This window comes from Thermobia domestica, chromosome 5 (genome assembly GCF_964235325.1).
Source record: "Thermobia domestica chromosome 5, izTheDome1.hap1.1, whole genome shotgun sequence".
Classification (NCBI taxonomy): Eukaryota; Metazoa; Arthropoda; class Insecta; order Zygentoma; family Lepismatidae; genus Thermobia; species Thermobia domestica.
In genome coordinates this window covers 294,264,083-294,287,428 of record NC_137458.1, presented here as the reverse complement: position 1 = coordinate 294,287,428, position 23,346 = coordinate 294,264,083, and the positions used below count along the sequence as shown (strand labels likewise).

Below are 23,346 nucleotides of genomic sequence, written 5' to 3'. Positions count from 1 at the left end.
TTTTCCAAACCATAAAATTTAGTAACATTCTCAACAGCGAATTTAGGTGCGAATTGGGCCTAATTTTCATGCATGCAATGGAAGCGTGCTTTGCTTGCGATTTGATAGCGTTTAAAGCTGACCATAGACATTTTTGGTGGTGAATTTTGACGTTTTATAGAACAAACTTTTCCAGTCTACACTTATATTTGTACAGAATTTAAAAAATCGTGACCCAAAAGCTTAAATTTCGTGACTTTCATGACCGTTTTCTGATTTCATGACTTTCGTGACCGATAGACACCCTGTGCTATGAAGCTAGAACTACAGAAAAAAGACATCAATGGCTGAGATCGTATCGTAGCTGGCTGAGACCGTTTTGCAACAGGTTGTATATTTATCAATCTGACAAGCCCGCCGTTTCATAGACAGCTGTATATGCCAAGGAGTAAAAAGGTTAAAAATTTGAAATTTACTAATAACTCATTCAAAATGAGAATCATACTGTTTATGAATTTAAAAATAATTAGAATCATTTCTCAAAACTTATATATTTATGAGTTACATTTTCTACTCCATACTACTGAGCATTAAATTTCGAATTTAATACATCTAACCTGAGCAAAAGTAGCAAACTTTTTCGTTTAAAAAAGTTATAGAAACGATTACACACGTTAAAAAAATCGTAAAACATCTTCGCATTTTACACCATGTTCCATAATAATCCTTTAAGTTAATGTTGTAACGGGTATTATATGAATCTTCACGAGAATTCAGCTGCGTTTGAAACTGAACTGAGCCAAAGCGTCAGCAAATTATTCCGAATATTGAGTGTTGGCTGTTCTTCCATGCATTTGGGAAGAAGTCCTATGAGAAAAGATACTGCCAAAGCAATAACGAGCGTTTACATTTCATGCGCATGTGTTAAAGGAGACAAATTTTTAGATTTGGAGCTTTCCGCAAAGTGAACTGATGGAGAAGACATGAATTCAATTTGAATTACACATGCTTGACTTTAAGCATGTTTCTACCACTTAATCACACAAAGCGAAGATTTAAACTACCGCCTAAAAATAATTCAAGGACAGGATATCAAAATGTGCATTTTTAAAACTAGCGATTGCTCTAACTGCGTAGAGTTGTCGTTATTTACTATCAAAAATTAGTTATGTTTCTGTTTAGTACATAACTGGTATGTTAAATTTATATCTTGAAACTATAATAATTTACATATTTTCTCATTCGAAAAAAAAGTCTTTCTCCAATACTACTTACCTTTATGCATTTGTTCTAAATACGTCTTCTTGAGAGGTAAAGTGATTTCACTGATAGTTAATGAACCTTTTTCTGACAACTCATTAGATATGTCTCTATCTCCTGAAGCAGTTTCCGTCGACAAGCGCTCAATTTCACTTAACAAAGCTCTACGCTTCAGCGCTGAAAAGAATCAATTCATGTATTAGTTCTATAACACTGTTCAACAACGAAAATGTAAATTGAACAAAATCAGTTAATTCTTATAGATTTTGTGGTGCTGATCACGAATTTGCAAGTTATTTTCGAATATTAGCTCTACTTTTCGTTTTACAGGCATGTCTAATAATAACCCTTTAAAAATAAATATATTCGCTTCATTTGGGGTAAAATGTTACACTGATCCGGCAACACTGCAGAAACTATATGAACGCTTAGTTTCATTGTGTTCCTTATCTCAGTAGTGTTCTGCTATTGTTAGAAAAGACAGGTTTAGTGCAGTTATCAGCGTTTTGGGTGTGACGTTTGTGCAGTGCAGGACATAAAAATACAACTACAAGTACGCAAAAATACTGGTATTTCGAATGTATATTTTTAAATAGTTGTCGGAACTATTTCAAGTGACATATTGAGGATTTCAATAAACAAAAATGCCGCGAAATTGTGTAGACAGTGCGGATAGCTTCTGCTACGTGTGTGGAGAAGTGACATTTTCCTCACAAAAGCAGACTATAACACCACTAATAAGAAAAGCCTATCAATATTACTTTGGTTGTAAAATTGGAGACCAAGATAAATCTTGGGCACCCCACATTGTGTGGAACACTTCTGCCAGCAATCTAAGAAATTGGATTAATGGGAAGGGGCGCTCAATGCCTTTTGTAGTGCCCATGATTTGGAGGGAGCCAAGCGACCACATCAGAGACTGTTATTTTTGTATGGTTCCTTCCGTCAAGAAGGGAATTTCCACGAAGAAGAAGCGGGCCTTGATCTATCCTAACATTCCTTCTGCAATGCGCCCTGTTCCACGTGGAGAAGGACTACCTATTCCTGACCCACCTAAAGAATACGATCTTTTTTCTGATGATGATCAAGAAGTTGAAGCTCCTGAATCAAGTACTTCGAAGGACCCTACGTTTGTTGTAGAAGAACCTCCATGTGAACCACATAGACTTACTCAAGAGGAACTAAGTGATCTAATCAGAGACTTGGACCTCTCGAAAAGCAAAGCCGAAATTTTAGCGTCACGCTTAAAGCAATGGAATTTATTGCAGGAAAAAGTAAATATTTCAGTGTATCGGAATAGGAAGAAGATGTTCACTTCATTTTTTACTATGGAAGACACACTTGTGACATGTACAGATGTAAATGGTCTCATGAGGGCACTTAAAATTAATTACGAACCTACGGAGTGTAGGCTCTTTATAGATTCGTCCAAGGTGAGTTTAAAGGCAGTGCTTTTACATATTGGAAATGAACTTCCTTCAATTCCTGTAGGTTACGCAGTTCATATGAAGGAATCTTATGAAAACTTGAAACGTTTACTTCAAGCCATTAAATATTACGATTTTCAGTGGCTCATTTGTGGTGACCTTAAAGTAATAGCACTGTTGCTAGGTATGCAGTTAGGGTATACAAAGTATTGTTGCTTTATATGTGAATGGAACAGTAGAGATCATGGATCTCATTACCGCAAAAGTGATTGGAGTACCAGAGAAACTCTTCAGCCGGGAGTGAAAAATGTGCAGCATGAACCACTGGTAGATCGTAACCGAATTTTGCTTCCCCCTCTACATATTAAATTAGGTCTTATGAAAAGTTTTGTTAAGAACATGAACCAAGATAATAAGGCCTATAAGTACCTAAGAGGACAATTCCCTCGATTAATTGATGCCAAAGTTAAAGAGGGTGTTTTCATAGGGCCACAGATTAGGCAACTATTCAAAGGTCACAAGTTCGACGAAATTTTCTAAGGTGAGGAGAAAGCTGCGTGGGAAAGCTTGAAGAGTGTTTGTTCACAGTTCTTGGGAAGACACCGAGCAACAAATTACAAACAACTGGTAGCAAAGTTGTTATTGTGCTACGAAAATCTTGGTTGCAATATGTCTCTGAAACTCCACTTTCTTCATTCACATCTAGACTTCTTTCCCGAAGATTGTGGAGCAGTAAGTGGCGAACGTGGTGAGCGTTTCCATCAAGATATTGCAGCCATGGAGAAGAGATATGAGGGAAAGTGGAGTTTTAACATATTGGCCGACTACTGTTGGACTATTGCAAGGGATGCTCCAGATGTAACCTACAAAGGCAAGCCAAGCGAAGACGCTCAAAATAAAATAAACATAATCCTGTACAAAGGATCACTTGAAACTTTTGTCTACATTGCAGTGTAGTTCTTGCACAAAAAGGTATTTGTACATATTTTTCATGTTTTGATGTTAATACTGATTTTTATTACGGAATTGTTAATGTTTAACTTGACCACGGTTACTTTATTTTCTGTATCGCTGTGAAACTGGTATTTGCGCAATTTTGAAAAAGGAAGTACAAGGATATAGAAAGCTATAGGTTAGGGTACTTTTTAACTCCCCAGCTTATCACATCACAGTGAAATAGATAAAAAAAAAAAAAAAAAAAGTGAAATGTGGGTTTTTACAAGGATTTTGCTTAAATGTTCTATAAATATTAATACATTTGTATATATACAGCTACTGTTGTACAAGGGCGTTTTTTTCACAACCTGAGCTAAGAAAATTCTTCTATCATCATTTCCTTTCATATTATGCTTAAATGAATGTAAAAATCGCAATTTCAAAGAATTTACATACTTTCGATCAAAATTTGTTGAACAGTGTAATTTCAGTAGTAGCATAATGTTATTACTAGATTTGTTTTTGTTTTTTTCAATTGCCCGGACAATAAACGGGATTTACGATTCAAAATTTGTATGTACCATTTATTTACAAAAGACTCGCGTTTCTAATAAGCGAGTCCATAGTAAGTTAACTATTGGAAATTGCGGCTATCTATTAAATATAATGATACCTGTTTGTTGGCCACCATCGATTCCATTGAAAAATGACTAAGTTACAGAAAATAAATTTTAAAACAAAAACTATAGATAGTACTATTTAACCTTTCTGCAGTAACTAATTATAATCTACGTATTAGTCTGTGTTTTATAAACGATATACAGGGTGTTACAGAAATGTATCACAATATTTTGGAAACGGATTTCTCACATCAAAAGAAGAAACAAGTTCATATGAACCTGTGCTCAAAAATGGATAGTTTCGGAGTTATCCATGTTTATCTAAATATCCATGTTTAAGAATGCTCCAGTACTTTTAGAGAGCACCAGTACTTTTAGAGAACACCAATTTTTAGAGAGGTAGGTGGAGAGTGATCAAGTACTCCCAAACAGCCTCTCTAAAAATGATTGTGCAAGTATCGGGGGTACTGAAAGATAGATATTTTATAATTCACATACTACTTCCTCAATGATGTCTTGACTACGATCGGTCCTATAGTAGTGGAAGTATGGACCTTTAAAGTTTATTTTTTCACGTTTTCGGCACCCTATAACTACGAAACTATGCACTTCCGACCACAGGTCCATATAATCATTTTTTCTTATTCTGGTGTGAGAAATCTATTCCAAAAATAATGTAACCAATTTTTGTAACACCCTATATAACAAAATTCTGTATTTGATATAAAAACAAGGTATGTAATATATCACTATCAGTTTGTCACTTTCAGACTAGGTTTTAAATGTAACTTCGGCACGCTAATTAACAACGAAATGCTACGACACATTCTCTATTGTTTTCTTCCTTTTACCTCTAACGAGAAATCCAGACACAATCATTAGTTCCAGAAGATACTCACAATAACCGCACTATCCACTCCTAATAGTAGGGAAACACCAAAAGTGATTCTGGCATTCATTTATAAACAGCTGCTACATATGTTAACTAACAAGGAGCAGAACGAACAAAGGAATGAATGAAAAAAAAATACTTATGCTGTTATTTTCCTTTCTTTTCAACACTACATTATGAATCCGGTCGTCATTTGTTGTCAATCTCTTAAAAGTGTGCAAAAGGAATTCGAACACGTGACAAAAACAAAGAACACATATAGATCAATGAATCTGGACTGAATTACAAAGTATTTTGCAATGCACAATATGAATGGGAAGGCTTAGCAGCACTTTTTGTCTTCTCATGTGACAACAGTAGAATCTATTTTATTTTAGGAATATGTCAATGAGTAGTTTAAAAACTTTCTCCCTTGGGTTTATTGATCAACCCAAACATACAAAGTAAAAGATGTTCTGAAAGGGTTTCTAATCACGCAAGTGTCCATTATGCAGAGATGAATTTCGCATTAACAGCATAAGAATAACACTGATTTAACTCAGCCAAGTTTCAAGTTAGATAGGTGGTCAAAATAAATATAGAATAAAAGCAATACAAGTCTTATGGGAAAATGCAGCTTCCATAAAGAATGGGGCCAAGTTAACAGATATCATTGTACAAGTTTAATACAAAAGGAACAAGTTTTTGCCGAACCAAGCCCGGAATGAAATCAATTTTTATTATCCTTAAAAGTTAGAAGATCAGAATAGCAGGACTTATAGCGGTCTCGTCTCTTGTAAATAGTTGAAAAGTGACCAAAAGAACACGAAAAAATGACCATAAAATGACCAAAAGCACACGAAAAAGTGACCATAAAGTGACCAAACTCTCATCATGCCTTTTTTTTTTTTACCTTTGTCAATTTCTCCATCACCTCTCTCTTTGTTGTTTTGTTCCATTTTTTCTTCTTTACTTCTTTTTGAGCTTCCTCCTTTCTTAGGTTTTCTAAGTATGCTTTGTAGTTACGGTAACAAGACTTAGCAGATGCAAGAAGCTTCTGGGTAAGTGGAACCAGTTCTGGCCTATTTTCGAATTTCTTCATCTCAAGACATTATATTTAACTTAGTATTGAGCGTTCTCAAAGCCGTGAAATATTCAAATTCATTACCTACTCTTAAGAAGAACATACAAGAAGCATAACACAAGACGAACATGATGAACCACAGAAACACACACACACAAAGTTGAGCGGAGTGTTAACTATTACGAGAGAAAACTAAAAGACTATTATGATAGAAGAAAGAATAGATACAGAAGGGTTCTCAATCCCAGAGCTTAAGCATCCACCATCCATCCACTGTGCTTTAAAAAGAATAAAAGCTGAAGTGAAAATAAAGCTGACAGTTTCACATGTGGCAGCAAGTACTGAAGCTTTCAGAAGAGTAATGAGTAACAAGTTTCTGCCTTTTCCATTTATTTTTATATCTTTCTTAGAAAACTGCCAATGCAAAACATAAATCACCCGAAAACGTCACATTACTTCCCAAAAAAGTAACTTTTAGTGACAAATTTTAAAAAAGTAACTTTTAGTGACCAACTTGAAAAAAAAAAAAAAAAAAAAAAACTAACTTTTAGTTAAAAAAGTGACTCACTATGAGCCCTGGAATAGACAACTTAATAAATGTTACCTATATACGTGGCGTACGTTGATATTATGGTGACCACATTAATTAATTTCTACACATTCTTCCGCGAATTTTCGGTTGATGATCGTCATTTAAAACAAAATAATGCTCATCTAGGTAACTTTCAGAACACGGATTGTTTCCATGTTCAAATTCGTTACCACCGTAACTGGATTAGTCTCCCAGGACACTGCACATCAATTGACAACACAAAAGAACTTACAAAAAGGTAAATTACGCACGACTGATATAATTTGTTTAGTTAACAAGTAAAACTGTAGCGATTCGCTGTCACTTAATGGAAATGACAATAGTAAATTTAACCTATCCATACTAATTAGGTTAAAACGAAAACAGCAAGAATCGACTGATTTTCTCATTACGAACACCTAAGGTAAGAAGTTTTCAAATCAACTGTGTTCTTCACGAAGTATCAGTAAATATTTAACATAAAGTACATTCAAAATTCGACATCTTTTAATGTACTTGTCGGGAATGAAAACAGATAGAAACATAAGAATTGCTATTGAAAACGCTCGTCAAACACCTACATGAAAAGGTCTGGGTTTCAAGGGACATGATTTTTTTAAAAAATCGTTCTGTTATGAAGAAAGAGCAAGAATATAAAGTATCTGTCGCAAAAATAGATCATTTCGGTAATAAATTATGATCATAGATGTATTGCATTTATATGATTTTCTGTAACAAACTGAGATGCGATACCGCTTTAAAAGAATGTACGTGAGGAATGTATTGAGATCTAGTTAGGACTTTTTTTTCGAGAGAGAAAAAAATTAAATCTATTATGTCTCATGGGTATGCCCTTTAGGTTAAAGAAGAAGAACAATTAATAAAAGTAAATGAATATCAAGAATTGGTGAAAAAATGTGAAAGGAAGCGGGAGAATCCACGGACACGATGTTGTCCACCACAAATTAGTATGATCTAGGATCGAACCAAAGACCCCTAGCACCAGAGTTGACAGTTTTATCAGTGAACTGTCATGTCACTATTTTGCGAGACTTTTGGGTAGATCAAGAAAAAAAACAAAATGATTTTTTTTTTAGTTTAAAGTTCAATGATTATGTCCTTTAGGCTAAGGGAGACGGATGATTAAGGCAAGTGAATGATGATGGAAGAGGTGGAATGAGAATGTGGAAGGAAACGGGAGTACCTCGAGGAAATCTACGGACACGATATGCTCTTCACAAACTTGCTTGATCAATGATAGAGCGTTCACCTCTGGTGCAGGGGGTCCTTGGTTCGATCCCAGCTCGTGCACAGTGAACTTTGTGGTGGACAAACACCGTGCATATGGGTTTTCTCGGGGTTCTCCCGTTTCCTCCCACTTTCTTCATTCCAATATTTCAATCATTTTTCTTCCATCACCATGTTCTTTACTCTAGCTGGCATAACCATAGGACGTAAAACTTAAAGATTTCATTTTAATTTTTCATTCCAAATTTAATTGACCGGGGATCGAACAAGGGACCCCACGCAGTAGAGGTAAGCGCTCTACCACTGAGCCACCGTGCCACTAGAATAGATCAAGAAGAATGGAGGATCTTAGGTGGAGTGTTATTAGCCAGCGGCAAGCTTTTCTCTCTGCGGATTTTATAAGCTATATGGTTAATTATCGACTACTCCTAAATAAAATTATTCAAAATTTTCCACATTTATAATAGTACAAATGTATATATGTTAAATTTAAAATAATATAACATTGAAGTGAAAAAATAACCCTTTTTTTGAACGAACAAAAAATAAAGTAAAACACTTACTTGCTATTAGGAGCAACCTTTCTCCTTCAACTTCTTGCGCTGAGCCAGAGCTTCCATTCGTTGCATTGCAAATGTTAATAGCTTTGCTTGCCTGAGAAATTATGGTCTGTTGAACTAAAACCTAGAACAAACAATAAACAGAAATAAATAATAGGAAGAATATTGATAAAACTAAACGTTTAGCGTGATTGAAAGATAGTACTTCTCAGAGGAAATAATAATAACGTAAAATATACATCTAAATCTACCTGTCATTACATAAATACTCTACCTAGGTGAATCAGTGACATGACATAACATGATACGGATACAAAAGTTTCTTCTTCAGCTTCATTTTAAAACATTTAATTTTAACAAGTAGCACTGTCACGTGTACACATCACAAAGGAGTTTGGTTTGTATGGTGATATTTTCTCAGTACTGAAACCGGAAGTAGCAATAGGTTTCTAGCACTACCAATTTTAGTAGATATTATAATGAGGATGGAATATATTCTAGGGACGGTTATCGTTTTCGCTCTATGGCAGTCAACGATAAAACCGGAAGTAGATGATTTCTGCCACTTCCAGCTTGAAAAAAAAAAGGTTAAGAAAGATGGTTACCATTCTTAGAACGCTGATCCACTAAAAGAAACTTCTCCTATCTCATATCATTTTTGCTCTATGTAGATCAATATTAAAACTGGAAATTGAATGCATGAATAAATGATTATGGTTTAATAGTTATTATTATTATTATTATTATTATTATTATTATTATTATTATTATTTATTTGTAATGCTACTCTTTCTGGATTTCTTATATCTGTTGGCTGATGATATGCCAGAACACAAAGTTATTGCTTTCATCAGCTGCAAGCATCTGACTGTCGGTTGCAGATACGTTGCACCACGCAGGAAACCCACACCAGGAGAAGAAGCATTGTAACACATCAGGAATACTTGAAGGGTAAGGGGAAAAAAGAAGGAATGTCACAAAACTGCATTTTCGAGAAAACTGCGATTTAATATTGAAAACCGCGTAAGAAGAATAGGGTTAGTTACATCTTTGGCCTCTTTTTACATGGACATTTTTACATCTACGTATGCATGGCGTATACAGTCAAATAGTACCAAGATTCACCAACAGATAGGAAAAAGGAACCGAAAAAGCACATACATGGACATTACTTATTTTTTCCCCTTACCCTTCACTTGTGGTTGCAGTTATATTACAGACGGAAAATAAAAGATTTAAAGCAACTTACGATACAAATAGATCACTCTTTATTTAGCTCAATTAGATTACGATCGATAACAGTTTCTGATTCGGCATATGATTAAATAAAGGTAAGACGCTAAAGGTATACTTACGGAAAGCGTGACGCACAACTCATGTTTACATTCATCATTGGCTATCAAGTGCTTAAGGAGAATCATCAAGTTACGTACTCAATATATATAATTATCGTAGCTATATTATTTCATATATATTTTCATTGATTCATCGATTTACTTCAAATATTTATATATTATAATTAATACTCTTCGTCGTGGAATATCTCATAGATGATCTCCTTTAATAGCATGAAGCCCATCAGACATGAAATTACATTAACGCATAAAGTCGACGCATTATACAGTAGAATTAGTACCTGAGAATCGATATTACAACTGTGACTGCTTTCGCCATTTGTTTGACCTAATTCGAAATTAAACAGAAAGTTTTTGATACAGTATGTATCAAATATACGAATACGAGGAAATGAATATATTCTATTCACGAAATCCTCATGTATTCGTTTAGATTTAGCTGGACATTATTTATATTACTACACTTCATCCAGAAACAATATATATAAAATTATCACTTTACAAGAAACTTATGCATCACACACTTCAACCACCTATTTTGTACATGTCAAAACTATTTCTTTCTAACATAAAACGATCAAACTTCCAACTGTCATGCGAAGAAGAATAAAAACAGGCATTAGTTTCACTGTCAATTTTGCCAGCATTTCTATGGTACAGATAAATTTTATGTCATCTTTTACTCTGAAGATTACTTTGGTAAGAATAAGGGCACAAACAGAAAAATAACATAAAATGCTGTAATGGATCAAACCGGTCCATTACATATTATTATTATTATTATCTGTTTTCCTAAAGTGATGACTTCCGGTTGATCACTGACTATAGAGTTTATCGTATCTTACCAGCTCCGAAGCTACATGAAAAGGACTTACTTCTTACAGTGTAATCGAATTATTTCGCGGGTGCTCACGGCAAGCACATCACACGAGAAATCGAAGCCGTGGCTAGCCGCATACAAAGCACAAGCATTATTTACTTGACCACGCAAGTATGTACATGAACTTCTTCTGAACATGACTTCTACATGAACTTCTGATTTCTTAAGTCAGAATAAATGATAAGGCTTTCAGTGGAGGCTATTGCTCGTAACATTTCAAATCTATTGTTTCCAAAGCGTATGGATGTGTATATATAAAAGTGCATCTACTATTCTTTTACATACATTAACATGTTTGATTTGACAGAAAAATCAGGGAAGTCCATACATCATAATTATTATTATTAAACACTTACCTCCTGATGAAAATTCTTAATTTTCTTGGGAATATCATCCTGAATTTGTAAGCTCTCGGCCTTCTCGGCAACAGGTTGATTCTCCAGCACTCGTGGTTTACGAGGAGTTGTCTCTATGTTCTAAAATGTACAATAATATTCATACTCAATATTATTTTACATTGCTTACTAGGTTTTATTCATTTTATTACTTTCATATTTATATATATATATATATATATATATATATATATATATATATATATATATATATATATATATATAATAATCAGTTTAATTTTAGTAAATTTCTCATCAAGCCTGTTCATTGAATTATACAATATTTTTTTATAAACACTAAATTATAAGGGTAAGTCATAAGTTTTATAATATTGGCATATATGCATTATTTGTGGCATATATATTGCATGATCGAAGCAGATCAAGCTGTCAAAGATGTTCGCTAGCACGGGTACAGACAGTAGTAAGCTTGTGTTCTGGAAGTTCTGAATGTGATTTGACAATCGCAAAGATAATGGTGCAATAAAATCAATGTGATAATTTTTGCTTTAAAGTTAGAAGTAGACTATAACGTAACGGAGGCAACAAAAAAACATTTGTTGTGCGAAAGGTTCAGCTGTTCACGACACAATAACTAGATGGTTTCAGAAATTTCGTTCAGTTCGTTTGTATAAGTTTAGCGTCACTTTTCAGAGTCATGGTTTCTCGCTCGGGTTGCAAGAATCTCGCCCATCAGCCAAGGCCAGGTAAGCCGAAAATCATGAATCCTACGTCATGTGTCAGGCCGTTGAGACAAATCTGACGACTGGCATCCGGGGGCTATCAGGCGAGCTCGACATCTCACAGTCCAGTGTGGCTCATCATCTTTACGATCTTGATGAAAATGATCTGTAGCTGTCATGTTGTTTTACGAATTTACACCAGTTCAAGCATAGATGTGTGTGTATATGTTCAAGTAACTCCTGCAAAACCTACATGATACGCGTTTCCAGAAGAGAACAACGTGCGGCGAAAAGCGGATATATTTCTGAAATGCTTACGTGCAAAACAATGGCTAAACAATGGCCAGGTACCGAACCTGCTGCCAAACACGGGAAATTCGAACACATGATAATGCTCTGCGTTTGCTGAAATTATGAGACGGTAATTCACTATAATAGTTCCGGAGGATCAATCATCAATGCCAACCTATATTTCCAACAGTTGGAGTGGATGAATGTCACTAAGAACTAAAACTACCCTGCATTGGTGAAGGCAAAGCGAGTCCTTCTGCAGCAAGACAACGCAAAGTCACATATCTCTCTAACGAACCGAAATAAACTTTAGGAATTTGAAGGAACTGAACTGACACCACCCTGCATGTAGTCTGGACGTCGCACCTTCGGATTCTTATTTGTTCCGCTACATAATCACTTCCTGCAATGGCGAAGCTTCAAAAGCCAAGAGGAGGTAGATACAATGCGGAGTTATTTCGCCTCGAAGGACAAGAATCGGCCAAAAAGTGGCTTCAGACAACACGATGGCCTCCACTTTGCATGCTAGGCAGCCTTTATTGTTAACTTGACGCATAAGAAAAGTAAGTAACCGAAATATTACAAAATGTTTTTCTCATCTTGGCAGTAATAAAAGGGACAAAGCAATGTAATGCACTTTATAGTTCTACTACCTATAACACTATAACCTACGTGCTGAAGGACACGGGTGATTAATGAAAGCTTACGAAAAAAGTAGTAGAATGAGACTTCTGGCCTGAGTCCAAAGTGCCCTTCTACCACTAAATCATTGTGTCCCCAAATTATCGGACAATACTGAAATTTTAGAATTGATCATATAAAATCAATTTGCGTACCTGATGTTGTTGTCTCCGGTAAGTGCTAAGCGAATGCATAAGAGGGGTTGATCCTGTTTTGTTGGATCTGTACGATGCCAAGTCTGGACACCGAAGCGGAGTCTCAGATTCAGAAGACCCATTATTCATTGATGTAACAGGAGTTTCTTTACTGGATGAATATATTTTCTGAAAAATAAATAAATCACCATAACATATAATTATTAAACATATTTTTAAACATTAGTAAAATATTCAAAGAATAGTCTTAAAACTTCTCTAAATAATAATGCTTAGTTGCTAACTTGCAGAGAGGAATACTGGTTACCTTTACATTTTCTTGCATTTTTCTTGAATACACAGAAATTATTGGATACTACTAGACAGATGTATGAAGAGAGTTGAATACTAAAATTTAGGTAAGGATAACTATAACAGGTTTCCCATTCAAACTAAATGATCGAATTCACGGCCTTTTAAAAGATTTTCAAGGTTCAAAATTTTTCAATTTCACAGTCGGAAAGTTCATAAAAATAACATTTACTGGATGCACAACAATAAAAGCATACTCAAAACGACTTTTACTATTTTCCGATAAGTTTTTCTATCAATTTAAAAAAAAAAAATATCCAGATTTTCATTGTTTCGTAACGAAATTCACGGCTTACTCCAGGTTTTTCATGGCTTATTCAAAATTTTCGCGGCACAATGAGCACTCTGTATAATGGGTTCAACATGATGTCTACATAGAAAATGAAATGAAATGAACTTTTTCAGTTTTATGTTTCACGATTATGCCGCGTACGCTAAAGGAGGCGGTGATGATGAGAACAATGAAATTGCAGAATAAAAAAGTAGAAGGAAACAGAAAAACTCCGAGAAAACCCCCACACACGATGTTTGTCCACCACAAAGCCCACTTGGTGCGAGCTGGGATCGAACAAAGGACCTCACGCAAGAGAGGTGAACACACTATCACTGAGCAATCACGGTTCTAGTTGCCTGCATGGAAAATGCGCATATCGCTTATACGGAAGTTTTACACGTGATTCATCAGGTTTTGAATAGCTGTACATTGAAGGAATACCTTGTATAACGTGATTTTGCTCTAACGAGGTTTTTATTGTTACAAATACTTACAAATTGGCCTGGCAATTCAAATGTTTAAGAATTACGAAGTAAAATCAGAATAGTACGTATGCACATATAGGCGGAAATATTGTATATAAGTCAAATCGAGTATTGGTTTGGAATATGATAATGTTAACTACAACTGAAGAATGGGGACACAATGGTTCAGGTCTTTGTAGTAGACATCAGTGTGTATGTGAGGTTTCTCAGGATTTTATTTCCTTCACTTTCTCATTCCATTAATTCCTTACATCAATCATACACTTCCCTCCGCCTCCTTTCGCCTACAGCGCATGACCTCAGACGTAAAACTGAAAGATTTCATTTTTCATTTTCAATTAAAAAATACGTACTTTTTTTTCTGTTTTACAACTTTTATATGTTTAATAAAGAAATTTTCTGTATCATTTAATTTATAAAATTATTTTTTGTTTTTATATTCTAAACTTTTGTGATAACAAATTCAATTTAAAACCCCTGTAAATAAACCTCGAATAAAACCATTTTGCCTAGTGTGAATGTTTCTTGGAAGCAATTAGCAGCATTTGAAAATTTATGCGTTGTTGTTTCATAAATAACACAAAAGAGTGCAATCCATGTAATTGTTGTGCAGTTAAAGAAAGCTACCAGTATTATCAAAGAGTTGGACAGAACACATGGTTCGTTGCTGCCAAAGACTGCAATAATAGAGGCAGCCAGTGATGATTTTAGATTCCTCCAGGGAAATTTCAATAAACGGTGGTTATGTTAGTACTGCGAAAATATTGGTAGCCCATGATAAGAACTGTTGGATAAATACCTTAAGGCGAAAAATTTCATTGCTCCGAGAAGCATTTTCTTTCGAGCTACCACGTCATTGGAGACAGCAGCTCTGACGTTAAACTTTTTTTAACAAGTCATAATTTTATAATTGTAACAACATAACAGGATCATTTATAACATATGATTTCCAAACAACAGAAGTAATAATAATTCGAACATTTGACAAGATTCAACATTCAATTATTCACAACAGCGTGAAGAGTGCTGTAGTGAGTGGCGAACAACCCTTCCCTTGGTTTTGAAATGAAATGAAATCATGCCAGGTAGACTAAAGGAGACGGTGATGATGAGAAATGAATGAAATGGTGGAATGAAGAAAGTAGGAGGAAGCGGGAGAACACCGAGGAAACCCCCACACACGGTTTTTGTCCACCACAAAATTCACTTGGCGCGAGCTGGAATAGAAAAATGAAATCTTTAAGTTTTACGTCCCACGGTTATGCCGGTTAGGCTAAAGGAGACGGTGATGATGAGAGATGAGTGAAATGGTGGAATGAAGAAAGTGGGAGGAAACGGGAGAACCCCGAGAAAACCCACGAGCACGGTGTTTGTCCACCACAAAGTTCACTTGGCGGGGGCTGGGATCGAACCCGGGACCCCAAGCACCAGAGGTGAACGCTCTACCACTGAGCCACCGCGCCCCCCGAGCTGGAATAGAACCAGGGACTCCATGCACGAGAGGTGAACGCTCTACCACTGAGCCACCGTGGCCCTACTTTGGTTTTGTTCACTCACAGTACGTGCAGCTATGTTAGAAGCCAGCTTTCATTATTTCACAATAGAATTGTAGTATTTTAAAACCCGATGAATAATTTATAACTATATTTTATGCTCATTCGACAGCAACAATGTGCATACTGCCTCTTCTCCCCTAATTCTTATCTTCCTGACAAGAAACTATTGAGAAAAAGACCAATTTTCGCAAAGTTGATATTGGTATAAGTGTAATTTACGCAAAAGAAAGGCATCATGACGATAAAACTTAATTTACGTTTCTTTTAACAAAAGTTTTGATAATTAGCTACGATATTTAACGAGTCAGTTTTGCAGGAATGATGAAAAATGATAAACTGTTTATAAACTAGATATTATGGTTTATTTATTTATTTGTTTTATGAATCTTCTTTCACTCACACTTAAACTGCTTATCACTAAACCAAAGTACGTATAATAATAATCGTGCCAAACAAACGGATATAGAAGTGATCAATAGAATAAAACTAACCAAGTCGAATGTCAAACCGAAAATTAAATTGCACATCCTCTATAAAAGCAGCAGAAAGTAAGTAGTAATATTCCCATCGAATGTAATTTTCTGTAATGAACGTGCTGAGGCATGCACTCAAAATGCTTAATATGTTTCGTGGTTCTTGGCAAAAGAACAAGTAGAGTGAATGCACATAATTTTACTAGCGACTATACATAAACTTTGTGCTTGTCAGCTCTACGAGACATTTTAGTGGACATTCGGTCGAAAAGGTGTAATAACTTATTTTAGGCCAGTCACCGTTGGGGAGTTTTTTCCTGAGTTTTCCTTATTCACATAAGCCAAAGATACAATTTCCACTTAAACAACAGAGTGAGGAAACATCACAAAAGAAAGAACATCTTAAACAAAATGCAAAAAGTTATACCTTTACTGGTGAGATTGTTTCTTTCATATTTTTCGGCGGAGTGGGCCCATCTTCAGACATAGATGTATCCTTCAATGCTTCATTCAAATATTCATCTATTTCTCCTAATACTGCTGACTCAGCCTCAGACAGTTCACGAATTCCCTTCAAGATAGGAGCAATCAATTAATTATATATCTCTTAATATTGCAAATAATCTGGATCAGTATAATAGATTTATTTTAACAGTGAATTAAGCTAATTCAGAGCGAAATTCATACACATGTAGTACATCAAATCGAAGAAATAACTTTTTAGTAGTATAAAATACGTTGAACTGGTTGTAAAATGGTAATGGATAAGTCTACCTTTATTTATAATGATCTTTATTATGAAGCAATTCTTGAGAACATTCATTTTATTTTGTGCAGTGGACTTAAAGAAGTGTATTTCGTTTCATTTCTGTATTTTCCTTCTTTTCACAATACAATGTGCTGTTTGTTCACGTTTAATCCTTATCCATAGGAAAAGAGATGATAACGTGCTCTCACAGACTCTGCTAATACGTTATGATAAGGCTCCAGCCAATGAGAGTACATATGCAGACGAAATTTAAAAAAAAAAAAAAAAAAAAAAAAAATGCACGCTGTAAGAATTCCGAGATTATATTTTACGCCTGCATTCTAGACCCGTGGGCGGGGCTTGTTGAGAGAAGCGAGAAGAGCGATACTTTATTCCTCCATCTCTGGACACGAAATAATAAGACCTGCATATCTTTGTGCTCAAGTATCTATGGAGTAATCGGACTCGTATCACGTTTTGTATTTAATTTTGTTAACCGAACGCAAACAACGTAAGTATGTAGCTGTTATAAACTTGTCAAATATACTCAAATTGAATTGTGTATGCATTGGATTCATTGATTCTCTCGTTGTCTATTATGTGCATAGTTCGCCTATTATAGGTTTCTTTATATTACGTTCTTTCCAGTGAACGTATCTTGCTACTTATTCTATAACTTCTAATATAGTGATTCATTGAAGTCGTTTGTGGTGAGGTTGGAACAAAACTTCGTTTGTTTGAATCGCATCGCAATTATCAGGGGAACAGCATTTGTGTGTAGATAGCTTTATCTGTATTCAGGTCGATATTAGCGAAGCTATCAATACATGGGTGTTGAACGGATTCCAACTTCGATTCCCGAGCTTGGTTATCGTGTTGGTTTCTTTTGCCACCCGCAGTAATCATTATATATTTTTCAATCAATAAAGGTCTCTGGGAACATTTAAACAATGCTTCTGAATGAGTTACAGGTATTTTAACATTAAAAAGTTCTAAGTGATCAAGCATGTACCGTTCGACCGTCTCCAAAAAATCTAATTTTTTCATGAATGTTTGTCCTATATCAGGGTACTTCAAAACCACAATTAATTATTTTTTATAACATCCTATGGCAACACAGGGGCTGACGCCATTTTGCGTTTTTTCGATTTTAGGCGTTTACGTTGTTTTGAATATCTCAGCATGTATTTGTCCTAACAAATTGAAAATTGCTGGACGTTTCCAACTCGTGCAGAGCTAAAACTTTGATCTCTTAACATTTTTGCCTAGAACTACTTGAAAGGAGTGGAATCAGAGTCTGCAGTAGCAACATTTTTGGACATTGAAAACATGTTTGGGAAGGGGAAACAACTTACGTAGAGGTCTGAATTTGTATGTGAATGTAGGCCGGGGACATAAGTTAATACACAAAAATTTACAGACCTGTAGCTGCTCCTAAAGGCCTGCAAAAAAAAAAAAAAAAAAAAAAAAAAAAAAAAAAAAAAATCGTAGAGTTGGGGAATTATGCCAATTTAGCATATTTCACTGTCCAATATCTCCAATGGGCCTGGATAGAAAAATCTGAAATTTTGTAAATAGTTAGTCCTTTAGTATACCATAACACACAACAAAGCGCGTTTTGTGTTTTTGAGCAGAAGGGGGTCAACGTATTAAGTAATGACGTCATACTCTAGGAGGTACATCATCATACACAAACGTCAATTTTGAAGTAGTACCGTGATTTTGTAGATCGTGGAGAACATCTGAATGAGTGGCTTACAGGAAGATTGATTGGACGTGCTGGAAATGATGATAATGTCTTCTACAAGTGGCCACCGAGGTCGCCTCACTTGCCGATCTGTGGCTTCTTTTCATGGGGTTACGTAAAGGATTGTGTCTATTTATCCGTATTCCCTCAAAACCTGCAAGTGCAAGTTCGTATCAGTGCTGCCATCCAGTTCATTTCTCAGATATGTTGGAGCGTGTGTGGCATGAATGGGAATATCGTCTTGATGTCTGCGTCGCCACTCGTAAAGCCCACATTCAATGTCTATGAGGTATAGTAAAAAATATTTGAGTTTTTCTTTCAAATGTGATCAATTTCATTTAAATACGATTATCCAAAAGAACGTAATACCACTTGAAAGTATGATAATATTTTTATAAACACGCTGTATATAAAGCCCTTCCCGCTAGTCTGGTGACTAGGTTTGGTTAATTAGATTGGAATTCTGCGTCTCTTCAGTATCGAGGCTGTAAGAGACATAGAATTACAGTTTAAGGTTGATCCAAACCACTGTAATGCGTTCAAATTTCAATACTCTTCCACCAGGAATCGAACCCACGACCCTGTGCTAGTCATTAGACAAGTGGGGAGAACTGTCTGTTGCATTAAACGCCAAAGACGAGATCTGCATCACTAAACCACTATCTCCATTTACGAAAGTTGATACAGGTACTGTTAAAAGATGCGAAACAGCTGATTTTCTTAGCGAATGATTACTTAACGTGACAGTTCATAGCTTCGCAACTATGACTACTTTCAACACTAATCTGGTTATTAATTAGATTCAGGGTAATTAAGATCAAAGAATTCGAAACGCTTGAGGAAATAAGCACTGTAACAATATTCAAATACAAGCGTCAACATACCCTCAGACAATTTTAACAGAAGTGCCCGTTCTCCGCACGAGAAGAATAAGGTGTGATAAATTTAAAATCGAAAATCTGTATATTGCAGAAATTGCGAAGCTTGGCTTGGAGGTTCGAACCTGGCATCTTTGGTTTTACTGTTTCTGAAGATAACCCGAATCTGGACTTAGGAAAATTTTAGCTCAAAACAGCCATAATCAATGCGGTAATCCTTTTTGAAATATGATGTACAAGTCAAGACACTTATATAAGCATAAGGAAAATGAATACATACACTCGACTGATAGAACATACTCGGGATCCCAAACACAGCGAGGGGGCGCGGTGGTTCAGTGGTAGAGCGTTCACCTCTGGTGCTTGGGGTCCCTGGTTCGATCCCAGCTCGCGCCGTGTGGACTTTGTGGTGGATAAACACCGTGCACGTGGGTTTTCTCGGGGTTCTCCCGTTTCCTCTCACTTTCTTCATTCCACCATTTCACTCATCTCTCATCATCACCGTCTCCTTTAGCCTAACCGGCATAATTGTGGGACGTAAAACTAAAGGTTTCGTTTTTTCCAAACACAGCGATGTTCCGACATCGATGTATTTAAACACATTAAAGATACAAAGCATGACGCCGGTAAAATGAAAGTGATCAGAAAGATCCTCATCACCCATAGAAAGACTGACCTACGAGATCTTGTTCAAATGAAACCAAATTATTATTTTCATTTAACGTCCCACGATTATTCATTTTGGGCTAAGGGAGACGAATTATTAAGACAAGTGATTGATGATGGACGAATCGGTGGAATGAATGATAATGTAGGAGGAAACGGAAGTACCCCGAGAAAGCCCACAGGCACGTTCTTGTCAATCACAAACTTACTTGATTGGGGATTGAACCAGAGATCCTACGCACTAGCGGTAAGCGCTCTACCACTAAACGACAGTGCTCCCATGGGACCTTGTTCATTCGAACGAATGATTCAAAATTAAATTTCGACATGAGCACTTTGGACAAAAGTTGGAATAACATTGACAACTTGATGATCGTCAACAGTCATACAAGACTCAGAAATAAAACCTTTACTTTCTATGTCTTGACAATGCTGAGAGCGTCAGCGAAAATTCGACGTTTAGCATTATTTTTTGAACTATATTTAGTAGGACACTAAAGAATAAGGCAAGTTTAATCATAATCAAAACAATTAATATGTCCAAAAATACAAAATGACTTTTAAATTACATTTATATTCTTTTCCATTTACATTCCATCCACACCATTAATTCGACATGCTAAGAAAACAGTATTGCTTTTTAAAAAAGGATGTTTTTCACATACCGAAGAACTACCGTCCTCTATCTGCTCCTCTGAAGAATCATCTGCAGCCTTCAAACCGATCTCTTTTGGATCTGTATCAGATTCTGCATCCTCTGAGCTATATTATAAATAAATAAATGTCAATTATAACAAGTATCTGCACTTTTTTTTATTATTTCTGATAACTTATATTTATATTTCAACGGCTTAATTTTTGAAAAACAAGCAAAAAGTCTAATACTCACCGCAATATATCAGAATTTTCTTCTACATATAACAAATAGCGCTTTCGGAAGAACCTTCTTCCTTCAACAGCTTACTGAAAATTCAAAAAAGATTTAAAACATGACGGAGAATATGGAAAGGTAAAAAAATGGTTAAAAGGATTAAGAAATGTTTAAAAAAAATCTGTCAAAAATTAAACACATGGTAATAGGTACTCACTATCATTGTATACTGCTGTTCACTGTTTTCTTTTCTTGCTTTCCAGATGGCGAAAGTATGTAGTGAAAAGTTTACTCCAAATCATATTTATGTGTCCCTTATCCAAATTAAGTATGGGTTTCTCTTTATGGATGTAATATGATTCTTTGATTTTTCATTCCGTTGCTGTTTTTGCTTTCTCAATTAAACATTACTCCGTGATGTTATGATTATAATCTCTAAGATGCATTGCTAGTTCAGACAGCTGTTACGGGTTCTGAGACTTCGAAGTACGAACATGTTCAGTTATTCCAGTGCAAATATTCCTTTTTGTTTGACCTATATACACTTTATCACACTGAAATTTCACCCGATAGACGCCACTGCTTTGTAGAGGGTCAGTAAAAGATACCTTAAAATTTGTTATGTATTTGTCTATGGATTTAGGAGGGACTTCTCAAATTTTGATGATGTGTCTTTGCAGAATCATTTTGATTTTTTGCCAAAGAATGTGGAACCAAAGGAACACCAATCCATTTGTCAGTTGTGGCATCTGTTGTTGGTTGATGGTGGGTGCCCACGATCTTCTGTTGTACCTGTTTTGTAATAAATATTGAATTTCCTTAAGGAGATCCTCAGGGAGGTCTGAAAGTAAAAGAGCTATCCTAAAAAAGTTTTTCCAGACATTTAACTTCTGAAGCCATGAATGTGATGATGGCTATATTTTTATTTCTATTACGATTTAATATATATGTTCCTTTCTCTCTTCATTGACTGTTCTAATTTTTCCTTACCAATCAACCAACGACTTTTATCTTCCGCCACTGAACTCTCTTTAATTTCAATGTGACAAAACTATAAAACTTCGGACATATAGCACCAGAGTAGATGTTCCTCAATTACTGTTCTTTTCTTCAATATTTCCTTTCTTCCTACTTTCCTTCCTGTTTGATAGTCAGCAAAAAATTTGTAATATAATATAGTTTTATTTATGTTTCTGATAATATTTAAATAAGTTTCTGATAAAACTAGTGGTATCCCAAATAGTACTATATGGCAGTTCTCCCTTCCCTCGTTTCCTTAGGGAAATCCGCTTACTATCCGCCCTTAATCGTATCAATGTACCATCGGCAATATAAATGTCGTATTTTATAAGTACATTGATATTACAAAAGCTATCGTCTTTGGATAATAAACTTTTAACATTTTTATAAATAATTAAACTGCCATACAGAAGGTTGATACGCCTATGTTTAAGATTTTGACGTCTCACCTATCTTAGGAAAAACGGGGAACCACCATTGGCTGCCCTCGATGTGAGGACCATATATCTTGGCAATAGCTCTTAACCGTAACTTCCATTGTAGGAGGCTCCGTTGATGGATAGGAACAGGAATCTTAAGCCACTCCTCCTGGCAGGCTTTCCAGAGGTCACGGACAGTGGTGACACGACGAGAAGCAACTGCTCTTTTCAATAGGCTAAACCCACAATAAACCAAGGGACTAACATCAGGTGACTTCACTGGTACGTCCTGGAAAGGAACAACCTGGATGCCAGTGTCTACCGCCATCTGTTGCAGAAATTTCTTTATTGAACGGGATGTATATGATGAGGCCTTGTCCATATGCATATGGACTTGATTTATTGCATTTCTATACAAACGGGGTAGATCTTATGCATAAAGTGGTGTGAGGATATGTTGCTGATACAATGCGGAGTTGAGTTTCCAGTTTTTAGGTACCTGACGATTTGTTAACTTGCCTTCATAGCAGTATTCTACGACAACCAGAAATTTCTTCGAGAAACTTGCTTTGCACTGATGGATGAAATAAGGACAAGTTTTTGTGTGTCGTAAGATATACGCTACGGCTCGAATTGTTCCACAATCTGATAAATAAATCCATGTTTCATGAAGTGTGGCAACAAACTTACACTTTCCCTCGGATAGTTGGCATTCGTAAAGGCGCTTGCAATGGGTTTTTCTCTCCCTCCGATGGGCCGCAGTAAGGACATGTCCACGACTTTTAAACACCATTTGGAATTGTAATTTGCCACGTAGTTTGCAGTTCACAGTTGACTGTGCCACGTGCAATCGTCTTGCTGT

The 23,346-nt window shown here is 35.7% G+C and overlaps 1 protein-coding gene across 1 annotated transcript in view; it reads right to left on the bottom strand.

Annotated features, from left to right (window-relative positions):
- The window catches only part of LOC145686709 (uncharacterized), a 102,599-nt gene that overhangs the window by 23,376 nt on the left and 55,877 nt on the right, over positions 1 to 23,346 (bottom strand). The window contains exons 6-11 of the mRNA XM_081760285.1: positions 20,840 to 20,936; positions 16,563 to 16,706; positions 12,997 to 13,164; positions 11,148 to 11,267; positions 8,560 to 8,680; positions 1,255 to 1,416 (exon numbers count right to left, since the gene is read on the bottom strand). Of these exons, the coding sequence (XP_081616411.1) occupies positions 1,255 to 1,416; positions 8,560 to 8,680; positions 11,148 to 11,267; positions 12,997 to 13,164; positions 16,563 to 16,706; positions 20,840 to 20,936 (812 nt within the window). The remainder of the gene's footprint in view (positions 1 to 1,254; positions 1,417 to 8,559; positions 8,681 to 11,147; positions 11,268 to 12,996; positions 13,165 to 16,562; positions 16,707 to 20,839; positions 20,937 to 23,346) is intronic.